The sequence below is a fragment of the Aphis gossypii genome, chromosome 3 (genome assembly GCF_020184175.1).
Source record: "Aphis gossypii isolate Hap1 chromosome 3, ASM2018417v2, whole genome shotgun sequence".
NCBI lineage: Eukaryota > Metazoa > Arthropoda > Insecta > Hemiptera > Aphididae > Aphis > Aphis gossypii.
The window spans coordinates 32,486,954-32,507,720 of NC_065532.1; the positions used below are offsets into that span (position 1 = coordinate 32,486,954).

Sequence of the window (20,767 nt, forward strand, 5' to 3'; positions counted from 1 at the left end):
ATCTGTGAACAGTATAATCTTTTTAAATAAAGTGTAGTAAACTTCAAGAATGATGAAATATTCTGAGTGTAAGTTTTCAAAACTTTTGTTATAATATATGGATGACCGTAAGTCTACCATATCCGATTGGGATGAGTTCAAAATTTTCCTTGCAATTTGTTGGTAAAATAGTAAAAATTAATTCTAAAAGTTTAGTGTAATCTTTAAAAGCCAAATTGTTAATGTAATTCAAAGTTTCATAGCAATATTAACTGAGAAAATAAATAAAAATAGATAAAGCAAAGTTAAATAAAAACATTAATTCATAGTTTTTAATGTCGTTCCCCACTCAAAGATTAAATAATATAAGGCATAATCATAAATATGTTTTGATCAACTTTAACCATGTTGTATGTTAAGGATTTAAGCCGATATTGTCTTGTAAAATAGATACAGATTATATTAATTTGACTATGACATTATCACCTTCATTATTATCTATGGATGTAATATATTAATAATCAAAATAAAAAAAAAAAAATGACGAAAATTCTCTAGATACTGAGTACTGAGTGATTGAAATGACTGAAATATTACCTTGCTTTAAATACTATGGTTTACAATTTATCTTTTAGACGACAATTTGTAGGGCTTATGGTTTTTGGGTCATGGGGGGACGAAGTCACGATCTGTATCCAGAATCGACGCTGGCTTTTATGTTAATCAGGTAATTGAGATTTTTATAAATAAGCTACGTTTAAAGTTTAAAATCCATGAATCAACATTTATAGTATACTTAATAGCGGTGTCCCTACGTCATTGCAAGTTATTCATCGCTATACAGTTAACTCTTAAACCGTTTATGTTCACGTTGAATACTATATTATCATTTTAAAAAATTGACATAAAAAAGCACTATTAATAAAAATAAAAACTTGGGGCATAAATTTATGTGTTATACTATTATATATATATACATATACATTTTCCAAAACGTATACTTTGAATTTTTAATAAGCTCCACAGACTGTCGTAAATAATAATAATACATATTTTATCTGATGTATATTCAACGGTTTATAAACAATGAAAATAATGGTTTTCAATATCGCAATTGATGCATAAAAAAAGAAATTAGAAGTCTATTATACTTTAATTAGTCATGTTTTTTGTATGTCGGAAATATAAAAATTTCTAATGGTATATAAATAGTACCTATTCTTTATTAAATGGTTAATAAAATAGATAAAAGTTTTATTTGTTATTCGAATTTACGTATGGAAATACATTTAAATTTTAAAGACTAAATTATTGTTAATTTATCGTACCGACTACGAAATAAAATTATATTATTACATTTATTAGTACTGTATAGGTATATTATAATATAGTGTTGAAATGATAATAAGTTGTATACCTATAAAGTATATTATTATATTCATCAAAATAATACATGCAATATGTATATTATTCTATGTTTTGCTGCACAACGCTCACTAGCTAGTAGCTATAGTCTTAATCATGGTTATAGATAAAAATATCTATAGCCATAGTTTTACAATCAATTTAAATACTTATTAATATTGTGATACACAATTTAATCGTTTCCTGCTAGTGATTAATAATTGTAAGACATCTTTTAGATTTGAGCTATAAATGTGATAGGAAATGTCTAAAATATAATATTGTAATATAATACTCCAATTTAAATTTATTTTGTGATGATGTCCGCAATATTTATGGTTTTTTTCTCGTATTGATACATTTTAACGTGAAATCGAAATGATTTTTTTTCCCAACGACGTTATCATGTCCACAATTTATCGACATTTTATTTGAGGTAGACTGCCAAATTTCGTTCCTTTTGGCTTTTTCTCCTTTCAATAATTCATACCATTCTCGTTCTGATCGGCTTAAAATAATATTGGACATTGTCCATAACCCGATAACCCGCATATTATTATGATATCATACTTGGTCCATTAAATTAATTTTGTTAGGAAGAGACGTAAAACTGGCAATAAAAAAAAAAAAATAAATCAGGAAATCTTATAGTATTAAATTTTTAGTATAATATATATATTATATACTCATTATATAATACCATTGTATCAAAATCATATAACGTGTATTATAATTATATTTAAAATAATATTTAGATATTAGACAGACGGCCCAACGAAAAGAGAAACGATATAGCAGCCTTATAGATCAACTTATTAACATTTGACTTAAAAAATTCTAACGTTCTAATTATTAGACGATTTAATCAGCATATTGTAATGCTTGCAGTTTTACAATCTGTACCAAACGTAATAATATTAATAACACATGCAGTTTTTAAACATATTATAATTTATTGCTATCATATTGTGTGACGACTTTATAATAACTAAAAAACGTTGTTTATCGCAGGTCCCGTTCGAGGTACTTGAGTCGTTGAGTACCAATAAGACACTGTTCAACTTGATCCTAGAAAACTATCCAAACTTATTACTGTGCCGGAGCAGTAGTGTGAACCAGGTGAACAATGCGTCAGCGAGCAAGGACTCGTCGGACGCTAAGACGGTTAACAACAAAGTCGGTGGGCTTCGGTCCGACACGCCGCCGCTGGTCATGAAGATGAAGCTGAAACAATCGAAGAAGTCGAACTCTATGGGTTCAGACGGCATGTCACCACTGGAATCGCAAGCGATTTCGCCCCCGCAGACGTATACCGCTGACAATAGCCCCGATCGACAGCCTAAGCCACACCCATCGATGTTGAAGAGACAATTTAGCACCACTCAAAGCAGCTATTTGAAGAGTTTACCATATCACAGGTTAGTCGTACGGTTCATAGTTACGTGTAAACTATTCGACCATATAATATGATTGACAATAAATAATATTATAATAATATACAATATATATATATTATTAATAACTTCAATAACAAATAAGCACTTCAATGTTTTAATAGACTACCCTTCCGCAGTGGAGTTTGAATTTCTCATAAATTGAAGGGTGGGTTAGAATAACGCGCTATGTAGCAATTCGTAAATTATTCAGTAACAACTAAAAACAAAAAAGTATTATGTTTCTAAGTTTGAAAACGATGATCCTGCACGATAAAAACATTCTGGGAATTTTTTGATTCTTAAAATATATTGGGAATGCTTCATAACACGTTATTCCGCAAAACTATGAAATCCGAAAAAATGTTACACAGCACGTTATTCCCGTCCACCCTTCAATTAATATTTATTTCATTTTTCTAGCAAAAGTCCTAGATATTTTCAAATTATATTAATTTCGTGCGCACGAAATAAAAACTATTATTATATTTTTTAAGTAACAATGATTTCATATTAAAAATACATATCCGTGTGTTATGTGTATTATAAAGTAAAAAAACGAATTGCGTTTATCACCACGATAAAGCTAATTACGATAAGAGCATACAATCATAGACGTAAACATGTTATCTGGTAATGAAAGTAAGCAAATTTCCCCATGAAATTTTAAATTAGGGTCAAGGTTTAATTAAGCTCTAATTTATTTAACATTACAGCCCATTTTTTTTTTAAACAATAGGTAAGAGCTTAGCTTTTTTATTTGTGTGCATTTTATGTAGTTACTAATTTGAAATTAAAATATTAAATAAATACACTTTATGTTTTGCTCATTATAGTATACATATTACAAATTTGATATATTTTTACTAATTTACAATTCTATAAAACTTCAAAGACTGTTATATAGTATATTTTATATAATGTTTACATTTATAGATTTATTATTGGTGAATTATTTGATGGCTGAAGCCAGAAGGGTGACATATCTTTCCAAACTATATTTTAAATACACAAAAAATAAATATATTTATATTATACTTCACCTATCATAAAAATTAGTTCTAGTACACAGTAAAAATTCATGTTTGTTTTTCATTTATTATTTACGAAGTATCCTTAATTTTGAATAATTAATACATTATAAGGAAAAATACGTTTCATAAATTTACTTCACAGTTATATTTTAATGAAGATTTTTTTCATTGTATGACGTACATAATGTATGATGGATCACATATGTTAAGCGTCAAAACTCGAACGTTTAAGCGATATATCAACTAGGGAATGATTTTTTTATTTCCAAATGTGAGCAGAATTCATTAAAATATATTGTACGCACATATAGATACAACATATTGTATTTCAAAATATATTTTTATGACATATACATTCGAAGTCTAAAAATCCCACAGTAGATTTATTATTTATAATAATACAACTAAATATAGGTACCTAATACCTATACTTGTAAACTCGGATCTTGCACGACTCTGTATTATGTATTTAACAATATATAATATACGTTATTGTATATATTTGTTTAACTGTATATACATACATTTATGTATGGCGTAGAAGTGTGTGTTTTTTGTGGACGACATCGGCATTCAGCATTAAGATATTATACTAAAATGTTTCGAAGCATTTGAAAACTGTATTAACATTTTGTTTCTGTACTCCATAGCGCTATATTTCAATATATTTTTTATTAATAATAAGAATCTATAATGTATATATACAGTCTGATATTATATACATACAATTTAAGATAGTATCCTCCTTATTGTTTTTATCTTCATCGCGTTCACCGTTTAAAAATATTTAGCATTATTTCAGAGCATTTTGTATACTTGTATATTATTATTATACATCTATATATGTTTAGTTAATGATAATACAAAATATTATATACCTATAATAATTATCATTGCGTAGAATCGTTCTTCTTTCATTTTTATGCATTGTTTAGTATTCAAAGTACAATGTACAGTATATTCTCGATGCATAGGAATTCGGAAAGTATATTAATAAAATGAAATAATTGAAAAATCTTGTTTACGAATTCCAACCAAAATATTATGATTAAATTAAATTAAATGACTGATACTACAAAATAATACTCACTGTATAGAAAGTCCGGCATATTATAAGTTATTTGATAGAATTTCCTTTAACATTTCAACATATTAATACATTCTTTTGTAAGGTTAGCTTGTATTTTAATGCACACTAAATTATTATTTAATAGTAATAAATTAAATTTATTTGACTTTTGTTTTTTTTTTTTGTAATACTGTACATAATATAATAGTAATAACTTATTAATTGAATCGATAATTGCAGAGACGTTACGAGTCATATAATTTATGAAATTGAGATATTAGTAAAAACATATACTGGTTATGTGTTTCCATGCGTTGAGTTTAAAAACGTATTTATTCTTAAATTAATTTTTTTTTCAAAATTATTTATATTAACAGTTTTTATCAATTGTTCAAAAGTTTAAAAAAATATACTCATGGCGTTTTTACAATCATCGATTCACTTGTTTTTTCATTTTTTGTATGTGTTGTGTAATTACACACTTTTTAAAATATCGAATCCAACCAGCATTAATATGATTCGTATAATAGAGATAGAGATAGCTGTCATCTTTTAGAGATACTTCCCTATATATATACCGTATTTTTAATATTTTAATAACTTTAGTTTTATTTAAAAAAAAATTAAAATTATAGATTTTCCGAGCAATCGTTACAATCGATAAGCTTTTAAAAATATTTTTAAAAAAAATGTACTCCCAGCAGTCAGAAATTTTTTTAAACAATAAATATCATTAATTTAATTCGGAATAAACGCTTAATAGTTAATTTACGTTTTAAAATTATTTAATTTAATAAAATTTAATTAATATTTAAAACCGATTATAATTATTCCTGCATAATCGTATATTTTCATTATTAGTCATTATCAAAAACGTATCCTTTGTGATGGGGTTCAATAATTAACCCGTTAAAGTCTATAAGTAAAAAACGACTCTGGTGTTTAAAGCAGTTTTTTCATCAAAGCATGTTTGATGGTCTATAGTTCTATTTTCTATATACTATACCTACCTATATAATATATATTATGTAGCTTTGTAGCATTCACATTTTATGCATATAGTTTTTAACTATTGAAATATTTAGTATGTTAAAATATTAATTTAGATTAGGGATCAATCATAAATTATGTACCGTAAATATTGGCAAAATCCCATGCACGTTATATAATTTATGAATGCTCGCAAATGTGAACGTATACATTTTACATTACATACATAAATCGAATAATTGTATATTATAATATATATCATACTCCGAACGGATTAAATACTATTTTCATCATTTTAATGGGTCTGAATCGGAATAATGGGAATAATTATTGTTAGATTTATTTAGTCAATTTCATATTTTAGGGATAGTTACAGCTTTACTGGGAGAAACCCATTCACGAAATGGAAATTTTTAGATTCTGAGTGAAATAGTTATTTTTAGGTGATTGATAGGATGACTTATGACAAATATATCATAATAGTAATAATTATTATTATAAATCGCGACTAACAATAAAATATAATATTTTCACTGCAGCATCTGAACTCTTATAGCGTGTTTCGTAATTTATAAATAATAATAGCATACATATACGTAAACAGCGTTGTAAATTTCAATAATAAAACATATTTTGTGTTTCAGGAGCTCCGTGATGTACAAAGGAGCAATATTGAACATTCAAAAAAGTTCTATGAAAGCGTCCTCGTGTCCAGACATATACAACAATAATTCAACGTTAACAGTCACTAGCGAACCCGATTCCGTAAGTTAATTTTTTCCCCCGAAACAATTTACGTCTTCCTTCTTTTAGACATTAGACGACACGAACGGATGCAGAACTGTAACTGTAACTGTAAACATGTAAAACTGGAATTTCGATTTTGTACGAAAAACGAAAAAATGTATAAAAGCCCAACACACACGTTTTTACAGATGTTTCGCAGGCATAGTTTTGTCAAAGTAATTAATCAGTTATCGAATAAACGTGTGAATACGGTACGTCGAGTTAGGCGGAAAAGATCATATTTTCATCCAAAATCATTAAAAAAGGTAAGGTAGAATACCAAAGATGTATGGTGGTTGGTGCTTCTAGAAAATGGATGCATTTGGCATGAATTAAAGAATGATTACTGACGGAGAAATATAGTTAAAAGTATGCAACATGCATTGAATTTGTTTTGGATAAGTAAAAAGTCATTCGGAATAAAAAATAAATGTTAATATTTAAATATATTTAATCTTGCTATACAAAAATATTATTAATATCTTAATTTTATCTGTAGGTAAGACTGTTTAAAAAAATCAAAAAAAAAAAAAAAATTAGACATAACGATTACTAAACCTTGACTATTGATTAACATTCAATTGTATAAATTAAATTATTAAAATATTTTAGTTACTAGAATAATTTAAATTACTACAAGCTTAATAACGATAAAGGTAATTTATTTTTTAGTTTCTGGTTTGAAATATGAAATAAATAAAAGAAATAATTTTACTTAAATGCTTTAATCACTTTTGATCCATCCATATAAGTTGACTTGTAATATTAATTTATAAAATATTTTTTACATAATTGATTCAGTTTTTCTACCTTCTCAGTATTTTATCGCTTGCTATAACTTTTATAGTTATATTACATTATCAAATATTAAATTATTTTTTATTTTTCATACGAAATTCTTTTATATTTTCAAACTTTTAATAATACATTCAAAATTATTATTCCTATTAAATTCTATTAAATTAATTCACTTCGTAAAGAATAATACCCGAAAAATGTTGAATAAAAAATAAACACTTTTAACTAGAATACTAAACTTATGATGTTATAAAAAAATTTCAAAATTATCAGGTAAAATTGTTTTTTTTTTGTCAAACAGTGCAATTTGCCACAAACTTATACCCTATGCATTCACTATAAAATTGAAACACTAGACTGGTGCCTATGTCATGCATTATTATAATATATATATAAATTAATGTCCAGTGTTATAATATTTAGTTTAATTTAATGTAAAAAAATAACATGTAAATGCAGCGAATACAACCAATTAAATATGCATGTTCAATATATATATATAATACTATATTATATAATTTATATGATGTACAATATCTAATGTATATTTATTATAAATATATAATTATAATATTATTGTTTGCATACAAATTTAATGCTACGCATGACAATAACTAGACATATACTATATGTATAATATATATTATATATATATATTGATATGATAATCACACGTACCTACATATTAAAAAAATAAATACTAAGATGTTAAGTTTTTAAGTATAAGTAAACGTATTATTGTTTCTAGATTCTGAGCAAAGCGATAGATATATTTTTACAATGATAGATATTTTTAGTATCTGAGTATGCGTACATGATAAGTAGTTGATAAAGTGCTGCTTCAATTTTCACTTTGAAGATAATTTTGGATAGGAAATGTAATTTATTTTGTACTTTAAAAAGGTCTAAATTAAAAATTTCATTATTTTTTATAATCGGGATAAAGAAAGAAAAAATCAAAGAAAAACGGTAAATTTTACACAAATCGTATATTATTATCATTAAAATAAATGTTTTAACAATGGTTACCAAAGCTTAGACAGTCTTTGCTCCAGAATTATTTTTCATCATATACAATGGTTATCATTGAATTTAAATTTAACAAAATCCATTATAGTTATTCACTTAAAAATAAGCTCTTAATGTACAGCATAGCGTTACTCGTATTCGTTTACTTTTTTTAAGATTTCAATATGACATGATACAATGTATACAATATATATTATATTAGTAAACAAATAATATCTATATATGAGTAATGAGTAGGAATTGATCGATAATAATCGAAGAGTTAGGTTAGGTACGGATCTAGGATAAAAATATGTGAGAATAAACCATTACATTCAAATTTAAACCATTCAAGTATTTTTTTTCTTCATTTTCACATACATATTTTTCAATATTTTCAAATATATATGTTTGTAGTGAGGTATTTTTTTTTTTTTTTTTTTTTTTAATGAGGAGAAATATAAATATGAATATATTATAGAATTCTATTATTATACTTAAAATTTAAAAATGCGAAGTTTTTTAACCTAACCTTTCCCTCTGAATTCATTTCTATACTGGGGCACATAATATTGAACGACTATTAACCATATTATTTTACTAGTATATATAATAGGAAATTCAATTACGCGAATAATTGCCGTACATGAAGTGTATACACCACTATATTAGGTGGTTTCTGTCACCGATGGCCATTCCAAAATTCTTTTTTAGTTTTGTGTGTTTCTGACAATCACAATTTTTTTCTTGCTCAATGCCTCAATTCACATGTTGAATTGGAGAAATAAGTACCATCATCAAACTGACGAGGGGAGATGGGAGTTCCAAGCGTATACCCCCTCTTGACCATGTTAAAATATTTTTTTTCAACTCTGTAGTATCGTTATGTAATATGCTCAAAATAAAAAAAAAAATGTTTTTCAGCAGCGTTTTAAGATTTTGATTTAAATTTTGAACAGAGCCATTTAGAGATAGAGCTATAACATAGCATACCATATTATAGCGTATAGTACATTATGATAATAACTAAGTAATATATGATTTTTATTTCATATTATACAGGAAAAAACTTTGTTAGTGTAAATAGAAAATTAAATAATGATTTTAAGATTTTAGATAATAATTTTTCTCGATACTTTATAATATTTTAAACCTTAAATTGTATTAGATGAGAAGTTCAGCAAAAATGTTCACACATCAATCAAATCATTTCAATTAAATTTGAATATATATAATATATATTAACATACTTACCTATAATAAGCTATTGTTAAAATTCTAAGAAACTACCTTAAGATGAATATAATATTTTGCTGGAAAACAAAGTAATTATTTGCATTATTTAAAGTCGTATTATTATGATTTATGAACATTAACGATCATCAATAATATTTACAGACTGCTATAATAGTAGGTACATCGCTTGTAATTTCAAAGATAATATTTAAATTTATTTACATTAAATAAAATAATAATGAAGTAAACATATATTATGTTATGTAATGTATTGTTTTATATTGTTTTGTTACAATCAAATCGTTTTAATAACGGTCGCATTCTGAATGAATGTGTAACGTGTTGAAATCACGGCACTTATTCCTATATACGAGCATAGAAACGTCCGCAAGAGGGTCGCCCACTGGAAATATTGGCCTTGTCGTGGACGTTTTATATAAAGATTAATGTGTATTAACACTGTGTGCGTGTGTGTGTGTTCTCGCGGACTACGTATAACCGTTTTTGATGACATGTGCTCGCTAATCAAACTTGTCGCTGTAGACTTATTATAACGATACCGTCACCATCGGTAATAAATAATATAATTAGACGCGAGCTCATAACAAACTAAAGCTATTCGGTATCCGATCGGTGCCAATATAACATACGACGTAACTTAACATTCGCCAGCCATGTATCCGATCGTAATTCGATTGAACTTCGATTTTTTTCTATCTCTAATTGCCGTGATAAGGCCTGCGCATAGACAATAATCCAAAAGTGTTTTGTACACGATGATTCGCCGATTACACTGGCCACCGTTTTGCTCTTAAATCATAAATTTATTTAATGTATCGATATTAGGAGTTTTAAAGAATAATAAATCCTAGATATTAAAAAAAAAGTTTTTTTTTAGTAAACTTAAAAGTTAAAAATACCAAAAACCAATGTTTTAAGAATTTTTAATTGAAAGATCCAATTGTAGTGATTATGCTTGATGAATCAGTGCGTATACTGTAAAATATCGTTAGACCGTGACCACACGTCTACAAAATGAACTGAAGATCTCAGCCCTTATTATAGACCAACAATTTTCAATGACCTTATTAAAGTAAAATATTATATTTATATAATAATATGTATTTATTATCATAGCATACTGCAATATTATTATCCGTGCAGTGTTGTCAAATTGTTTTATATGTATAGTTATAATTTTATCATATGATTCATAAAATTATCTTTTAGAACAACAAATGCACCTAGTTGAGATTCACAAACCTAATTATTTAATTAAATAATAATTAATATTATAATATTAATAATATAATTCATATAATAATATTAATAATATAACAATAATTTGAAAATTAGTATTTAGTAACCGATTTAAAATTATTTAGATGTAATTTAAATTTCATTTTTTTTATGAATCAATTTAGTTTGAATATTTTTTTAAGAATTTAATTATTGTTGTATCGTGAATATTCTATATTTATACATATTAATTCGGGTGATTTTTGAATTGATAAAATTTCAAAAATCTTCAAAGTTTTAAAACGTTGAACATTGATAATAAGTATGTATATCAGTCTTATTGAATATTATACGTATAATATTGATAAAACAGGGTTCCGTGATGGATGTTTTTTTTAAAATATATATATGCCATATGGTTTTATGCTCAATCTCGACGGTTCTGACACTTTTTGGGATTCATTCAAACTCAATCGTATTAATGAAAAGGTATGTTCAATAATTCTTTTCGATCCCTTGAACTCCCAGCGGTGAAATAAAGACGCCGACGATGACGGTGATATACCTAAGCTGGCAGTTAGGTACCCGTAATACCCGAACAATGGTTGTCCTACTGTTATATATTATAATGTATCAAGTGGTGTCGTATATATACATACTATACATTGAAATAGTGGATGTGCGCGACATCGGCGGCGGCTGTACTAAAGTACTACCAACGACAACAATTGTGCGACCGATCAACCGCTGTCTCATCGCTTAACTTCCGGTCCCCAGAAATCATAATAATAATCTCAGACTCGGAACTTGTAAATAAATTTGTCTTTTTAGACGATCTATCGCCCAGAACGATCTGAATAATGGATATACATATCATTATTTTTCGCTTTCCTATTAGGTTAATACCAATCATTTTATTTTATATTTTAATGACTTTTCTTGCCATTTTGCAGCTTATTATTTATTTTGTATGTATAAAATTTTTAAAATTCCTTGTAAATGAATCGTCTTATATCAACAATACATTTTATCATTTTATGCGTATTAGAATATTTAGAGATTACGAATTTACGTATGATACATAGCGGGCTACTCTTAGCTTATATTACAATTATTTAAATGAAATAACCAACTTTTACTATACAAATAGCTAATGGAATGGTTACGGGAAAATATGATTAAAAAAAATTTATTTGTACATTGATCCAAAAAGTTTAGGAACTTCAAAAGATTTTATAAATTATGGAAAATGAATTTCAATCAGCTGTATTTTAATATTTGATGCTATGATTTAAATTCATTATATAAAGAAAGTTTAATTAGCTTGGTTGTTTTGGAATTATTTTTTTTCATTAAATTCTTGATGTAGATTCAGCTTTTCGAACCATTGAGTTATTTTTTTTTTTTTTTTTTATGTTTAGAAAATATTTTTTTTCACCTGGATTTATATATTCTTTAATGAAGCTTTTATATTCTTTAATAGGCAGTTTACGTCATATCATTTTATGATAAAAACCTATAACTATATAATATAGACACCAAAACGGAAATTATCTACACGATATTAATGAAAAACATAATAAATAAAATTTATATTTCGAACACGTCGTTCAGACCATTTAGTTTGTCAGTTCCTACAACAAACGTTCGCAGAATATTTAAATGGTTCATTTCGTATTATACAAGATCTTAAAATAACAGAAAAAAAGGAGTAATAAATCTAATTCCATCTAATAAAATTTGATTTTCTTTCATTTAGCGCTGTACATTAATCTGTGTTGCGAAATTTACCAAGTCTTCCGCTACTCGTCCGTTTTTACATTTTGAACCAGCCACGGTCTACAGAAATGATGGTGGACCTGTCTTCCAAATGTTATTTAATTAAACATTTTGATACATTTTTTTACAGAGTTATTTACGTTACGGTTTGAATTTAATTTCGGTTCACAGTCAATTTACATTGTACCGTGCACATTATATATATTGTGTTTCAAAGTTTCAAAGTATCATATCATGAAACGCGTGCACGCTGTACAAATCGAACATATTACTCAAAGTTTCGAAATCTCAATACATACCTTAACGAAATCAGGTCTTTGACAAAAAACCGCTTTTAAGGTAATGAGATTTATTCAGATAAATTAGAAAGGTATTTTAAGTTTTCAAATAAATCATTTATTCAATTTAAGTATTGTTTAAGATAGAATCGAATACATCATGATATTATTTACCTACTATTTTATTTTTTACCTTACGTATAATATGTTATGATGATTACTGAGGTAACTGATGTAACTTGTATTTTTATTAAACTATCCCAGTGGTGTACTCGAGAGACCTAACCCACGATGCTTCAGCGCTATTTAAATATCACACCCGCTATAGATTTTTATTAATTTATCGAAAACTCATAATATATACTCACGTAGTCCAAAGGAAATGGGCTTTTGTGTTACAATTAAAAGACAGACCAGATAGGACAAAGCGCGCACAGTTCCTCTGCATTGTGTACTTGTTAATATGTATAATATCAAAACTATTTCGTCCTCCCGCTCGGGTGTTGCGTCGGCAACATTTTAATCGCCTCCTCCCCGCCGTCGCCGCCGATACGAACAAATAGGTCATACGCATACGTTGGCTATGTACGCACTCGGCATACAACCTAACCTGATGACATTCACATAACTCATATATCATTTCAAGCAGCATTGAGTGAGATATTAATGATATATTATAGTCACAGATTATTGCAATAAACACACAAACGGTTAGCCTATAGTTAAACAATTGTATTAATATTATTAAACCAACTAACTCGGTAGTTAGAAAGTTTTTCAAAAAAAAATATTATTTGTATAAGGTTTCTAACGGGTATAAAACAGATCAGTGTACTTCCAGAACTCTGAGTACCTAATTTGATCCAATTTTAAATACATTTCTATGAAATTCGTCATTTGTATTTTGAAATGTGTGATGTCAGATAGAAAAAAAGTACTATTATAATATACCTGACACAATATTTTTGTGCAGTACTATAGTAACACAGAAGCGATTTAACGCATGTAGGTACTCGTTTTGTAATTGTTGTGCACGATTAGTATGTATGCCAGACGATATTTTAACAATTTTTTTTTTACAATCCAGTATAAATAATTTAAAAAGCTAAATTAATTTTAATAACCATTCTGTCATCAATAAAATGGTTGTTTTGTTGTTTTTTTCCAATCTATCATAATTTCAATAAAATAACGGAAGTATTCCACTCGTTATAATTATTAATATAATATATGAAACCTATATGATAAATACTACCTATTATATTATCTCGTTAAAATATTATGTACCTATATTTAATATTGATTTTAATATACCAAATAGGTATTCTATATTAATAGGTATAGTAATTTTTTAAGTATTAAATCGTTGATTTTATACGAACGGATATTTTTCTCATGTTGGTTTCATAGAACAATACTGCGACGAATTTCACCTTAAAGTTATTAAATGTTTTAAACGTTCAAATAATTTGTTAGAGTACAACGTAAAAATTGAACTTTTCGCATCGTTAAGTTTTTATAGTCAATATTTCAACAATATAGCTGTAATAATATAAAATTTCGTCATCCGCCGATCTCGTCTATCTCTTGTCGTTTAATGCTTGACATCATTTTCGTTCAAACGTCTTTTATCGAAAATTATAATAATGTACGATGGCTAATGCTGCGTTTTTTTTTTGTTTATTATCCATTGCATAATTTATATGTATAACAATTTTACATCGTATTAAGTAATAGCTTTTATATTTCGTACTCGTACTATAAAAATTTAAATATTTAAAATTGTTTTTGACAAGTATAATAACGTTATCAAAACTCATTATAAATAGAGATATTTATAAAATTAATTATAAAATATTATTATAATGTTATATGAAGTGATACAGCGGCAAACAAGTGAGCGCAGATAACAAAAAAATAGTATATATTATATACATTCTTATCAAGTTAGACATCATCTTGATACAGCATACTCGTGAGTAGATTTAACAACAAGCGATTATTATTGATAAGTCAAGTCGTATGTGCCCTATGAAATTTTAGTGCAAAAAGAGATAACTCTTATATAAATAACGAGTTTAGAATATTTATATTTAATTTAAATAACTAGACTACAGCGATTTCAAAAATAAATTCTCACAATGAAATGTCAGACTAATAAATGTGTCTAGTAATAAAATATACAACTCAAAATGTTATAGTAGCTTATTATGAACAGAAAATAAAATAAATATAAATATCATAATTTATTAAGTTGAATACATTTTATTTATATGAAAAAAAATGACTGTTTTATTATCATATCATCAAAAAACATAAATAGTAGATACTCATTTGTCATAATATTTTTAGTAAATATTGCTATTTTTAGAAAGCTTAGCGTACTTACTTGTAATTTCCTACTCTTATTAGGAGGTATTAACACATAGTCAGAAATAACATAAATTCGTATATAAAACAGGTGATTTCATTATTGTTATCCTATTTTAATGATTTCTAGTAGTATAGTATAACTATATGTCTACAAATTTAGCTATATATATCGTATAGTAAAAAAACCAACTGCATAATATATATATACATATGCAATCACTAGATATTTAACAACCATGGTCATTATAGTCACTAAATTAATCCAATCACTCACTTCGGTGAACCATCATAATAATATCACTGTATGTTTTTTATAAAACTAAATATGAATACAGAAACGAACCCTACAAGTATAAGTTAATAGGTATACAACACAATATCATAATATTATGAATCGAAAAAGTAATTTTTTGGATGTCAACTAATAGTGATTGAACATATTATTAATGCAAGCATATTATTTTATTTTATCGTTATATGACCGCAAGTGCATACATACATTACATTTTGGCCCAAAGAATTCCGACTATTATACCGTATTTTCACCGGTCTCGCATCGATCTGCGCGGCGGCGGCGTTATACACGTTTATTATATATATATCCACATAGAGTTTTTAGTATGTTGAGTCGGGTCAAAAGCTAACACTGTTCGATCGATAGCGTTCGCGCAAACGCCCTAGCTCTCGGTTTCTCCGAGCAGGTTAAAATGCGTACTTATACACTCAGAGATCGGTAGGAGTAGTCGTGCCGGGGGTGGTGGCGGTTATGCGTCGGTGGTGGAAGGGTAGTGGTGCACTGCAGACTTCGAGTTTGAGTGGTAGCGTGGGCTTAAGAGTAAATCACAAACTACACTCGTTATAACATCAAGTCTTTGGGCATCACAACAATAATAAAAATAATAATAATGTGACTGTGCACGTCCTATTATACCAATAATATTATTATGCTGTTTAGACTTTTAAATGCGTAGAGATGCGGCCTGGGTTATTGACAAATTATATTGAATGGAATTGCGATCTACACGCAACTGGTCTGATGCAAAAGCACAATATTATAACAATATAATATAATAATATTTAATGATTTAGAATAAAGTGATACGTAAATATTTTATATCATATGCGCTGCAGATTGCACCCGGCGATGGTTGCATGTTATGACGTATTATTTTAAATTTAAATATTATCATAATAACAGTACGTATTATTATCCCGGTAAATCGATACCGCGATAGCCAAGTAAATATTATGATGATATAAGTTTAAAAAACATAAACATAAATTGCTGTTTGTTGAACATTTTTTATGTAAACTTATTAGTGAAAAACAAGAATGTATCGATTATCGAATGAACGATTTCTTATTAGGAGGAATTGTATAATATTTATCAACTCCATTTACTTCGCCAATATATACGATACGAACTTTTCATTTGATTTTATTTGAAAATCTATTATAATTCTATTTTTCTATAAACCAATTATTTTTTAAATTACATTTTTATTTCGAAACGTTCAGTTCCATAAAAAATATACGCTTTTTACCTTTTGCTATTTTAAAAATGTTTCGATTGATTATCGTGACTCATTTGTTTCATTGTTTATTGTACAATATTAAATATTTATTATTAAAGTAAAAAAATATTTAAAACATTTATAGGAATAATGTGGATATTATGCAATTTATTTAAATTATCTATTTAAATATAAATTGTTTTTAATGTATACTAAATATGATTTATTTTATTTAGGAATGGTACACCGAGGTAAAAGAGTTGTTCAGTGGTATCTTAGACTTCAGTATGTTTTTGGAACTGCATTTCCTATTTCTATCCCTTTCCACAATATTGTTGTTTACATGGTTTATCGTTCCGTATTTCTATCTCACTGATTTTGTCATGGCTCAAGGACTGAGTGAAACTGACGCATCCACTATTATCAGCACCATCGGGGCTACAAACACTGTCGGAATGGTACGTATTGTTCATTTTATTATATAATTATTAATATATTTGTACTTCATAGAATCCAATATAACATACGGAATAATGAATTGGAAATAGCATTACCATACAGCCGTACAGGGTTAATATCTATAAATATAAATAATTTTACACAAAAGCTGTTCTGTTATAATAATAATATTAGTAATATTATTTTCTTTGTAAACATTTTAATGTAACCATTAAATAGTAAATAGTAATCGTAAAAAAAAATTTTATTCGCTAGTAATAGTCATAATATATTACGTTATATTTACACATTTAATCGTTTTATTCAAATCCAATATTTTTATTTTTATTATATTATGTCAACAAAAATTATATTTGAACTTTTATACCTTAAAATGATAAGTTGTTTAAATAATTAAAAAAAAAAAAATGACATTTGAGTACAAGGCTTACAGCCATTAAATTGTATTAACTCATAACTGTATTACAAATTAAATTTTAAACGGATTTATGGGTTAATAGGATATAATGTTTTAAAGGATTAAGAATTTATCCTTATTCATCCCCTAACAAAGAGCTAAAAATATTATAATAATATAATTATTATTAATTAAGAATTCATTTATATTATTAGTATCGTTATGATCACCTGTTGTAAAACAGTAAACGTATTGATTTTAGATATTACTCGGCTGGGCTGGTGATTATCCGTGGATGAACGTTACCAAGGTGTATGCGATCTGCCTAGTGGGCTGTGGAATTTGCTGTGCCATCATGCCTTTGTTCATCAGTAGCTTTTGGTCACTAATCGTCATCGGTGCCTTGTTCGGCCTGTTCTTTGCATCCAATTTTTCCTTCACGCCTGCCATTTTGGTAGAACTCATACCGCTAGACCGATTCACCACAGCATATGGTCTGATGTTACTGTGCCAAGGTATTGGAAATCTATTGGGACCGCCGTTGGCAGGTAAACAAATAACGAATATGCATATCTATTGCATATGTAAAGTATTAAAACAGTAATGTATACAGTAAAACAATAAAAGTATCGATGTATGTACTATGTATACATATGTACATTATACAACTGTATATACTATATAGTATATACCTCGATAAATATTTGATTAAAAACTTTTGATGTTTTCAAAATCCAATAAAAAAAATCCATTTTTAAAATAAATTACAAATTATTTTTCTCGTTGATCCAATAAGATAAGGATAACGAAAGTACTCAGATACATCATTTTTGGTTTTTTTGTCGTGTTCCTGATAAAAAGAAAAATAAGAATTAAATTAAATTTCTTGAACTCAGAATACGATAAATTAAAAAAAAAAAGTATAGACATTAAATAATTATTAAGTGTGCAACAAACTAATAAATAAAATAAAGATGACTTTGTGAAAATAAATTAAATTAAAATTCGATTACATACATACTACATACGATTGTTTCACGTTTGCAGTCATTAAAGTAGCTTTTTAAATTCGTCAGCTACAATATTTTTTTTTTGAAATAAAAATTTAAATATAATTTAACTATAAATAATAAATTATAGGTACACTTAAATTGTATAATATATAATATTATAAACATTAAGAATTAAATTTGCTTACTGCCAGAATCATAAAATGTTTGAATTCTTTAAGTAGTTATAGTTATTTATTTATTTTTAATTTTTAACGTAAAAATACAAATCCCTCAAGAATTATAATAATGATTTACATTTTTATATTTTGGCGTGGCTCGTTGTAGCCAATTATAATATTACTAATAACACTAAAATAATAATCATTATTTCTGTTAACAGGTTGGGTATCAGATTTGACTGGCTTTTGGGACTTATCTTTTTACTTAGCCGGTTTTTGGATCGTTTTGTCTGGTGTTTTCATTGGGCTCATTCCATTCACGAAAAATCGACTATTGTGGGGCGCTGGACAATTGGAAATCGAACGTGAAAGTGTTAGATCATAAAAATATACAACTTTATCTTAAAATATAAATAGGAGACCTTAGAAATGTCTCATAGTATGAGTTATATTCAACGTATTACGATATAAACGTAATCTTGTAATATGGATTGTTTAAACAATTCTTTTTTGAGTATTCTCCTGTGATGTACCTATAAAACTGTGAAACCGCTATCAACTTTAACCGGTTAAAGTGTTCGAAAATAGTTAATTGAGTTAATGAGGGATGTTGAAATACATTTTAATTAAACGGTCTGTTTAAAATGTTAACTGATAATATCGTATCTATCCAAACTAATAAAATCACTAAATATTATTCTAGATTTTATTTTAGTATATTTTATTTTCGATTAAGTCATTGAAAATATTCTTCTTTTTAATTCGATATTTAATTAATTTATGTATCAAATTATTAAACGTAGATAAAATATTTAAATATTTTTAACATTCCGATCAAACTCAAACAATATAGGTTCTAATAAAGTTCGAGAGTTCGGAAGCAAATGTGAATGCCACAGCTCCGCAAATCTGAAAAAGGCAACATACATATTTTATGTATGAATATTATTTGGCAGTATTAAAGGAAGGCAGCTAATAAAATAATATGATCCTCTAATATTATTAATTATTATTATTATTGATTTTGTATCTTACCGCCGTAAATTATTATCTTGTTAAATTATAGAATTTATATTTTTTAATGAAATACCTATTTTACCAAATGTTGTGAATTTTGAGTTGTGTTATTTATATATTTAATATTTTAATGTTAATACATTATACTCTCGTTATTATCCTTCCGAAATTATAAATAATATGTGGAAAATCGTCTTGTAATCGCTGTCCCATTTAAACAATTACGTGTTAGTTAAATTGTTTTAGTTGCCAATTTATAAATAGCATTCGAATCACACTTAAAAACTTATAAACGAAGAAACGTATAAGAATTTAGAACGTAAGACAATCAAGTTCATCTTTTATTTTCTGCCCGTCTTAATAAATTGAATTGTGTTAGTTTTATGATAGAATATTATTTAGTAAAAGTTCAAATACCAAACGATTGACGATTTGTGGAGCAATATTTTTAGAATTTAAGAAAAGTGTCAAAGAATCTACTGATTTATTTTTATTTGATGTATGAATAATATTACTTCTTATTGTGTATCATTAGCATATTATTATTGTTGTTTTTTGTCTTTTTAATATTATTTGGCTCAAGTATATAATTGTAATACTACGATCTTCCATTTTTGATTTTGTATGTTGATCAATTTTCATCGTTGATCAATAAAATGTAAGAATGCATATAACGTATATTGTAGCTGTTACATAGATATTTATGATATTTAGTATATAATTTTTAAAATATTATATTCAATGAATTTGATAAAGTTCGTTCTGGACAAATTATCACAATTATATCGTTGTTAAATACAATA

General features: G+C 26.6%; 1 protein-coding gene across 3 annotated transcripts in view; it reads left to right on the forward strand.

Moving 5' to 3' along the window:
- LOC114129261 (uncharacterized) overlaps nt 1–20,767 on the forward strand; it is a 38,232-nt gene extending 17,465 nt beyond the window's left edge. For 2 of the 3 annotated variants that reach the window (XM_027993936.2, XM_050202979.1), the window contains exons 3-8: nt 2,395–2,801; nt 6,554–6,674; nt 6,845–6,961; nt 17,157–17,378; nt 18,039–18,324; nt 19,169–20,767. In XM_027993936.2, the coding sequence (XP_027849737.2) occupies nt 2,395–2,801; nt 6,554–6,674; nt 6,845–6,961; nt 17,157–17,378; nt 18,039–18,324; nt 19,169–19,332 (1,317 nt within the window). In that variant the 3' untranslated portion in view covers nt 19,333–20,767. The remainder of the gene's footprint in view (nt 1–2,394; nt 2,802–6,553; nt 6,675–6,844; nt 6,962–17,156; nt 17,379–18,038; nt 18,325–19,168) is intronic. The other variant, XM_027993937.2, reaches the window with a different exon arrangement.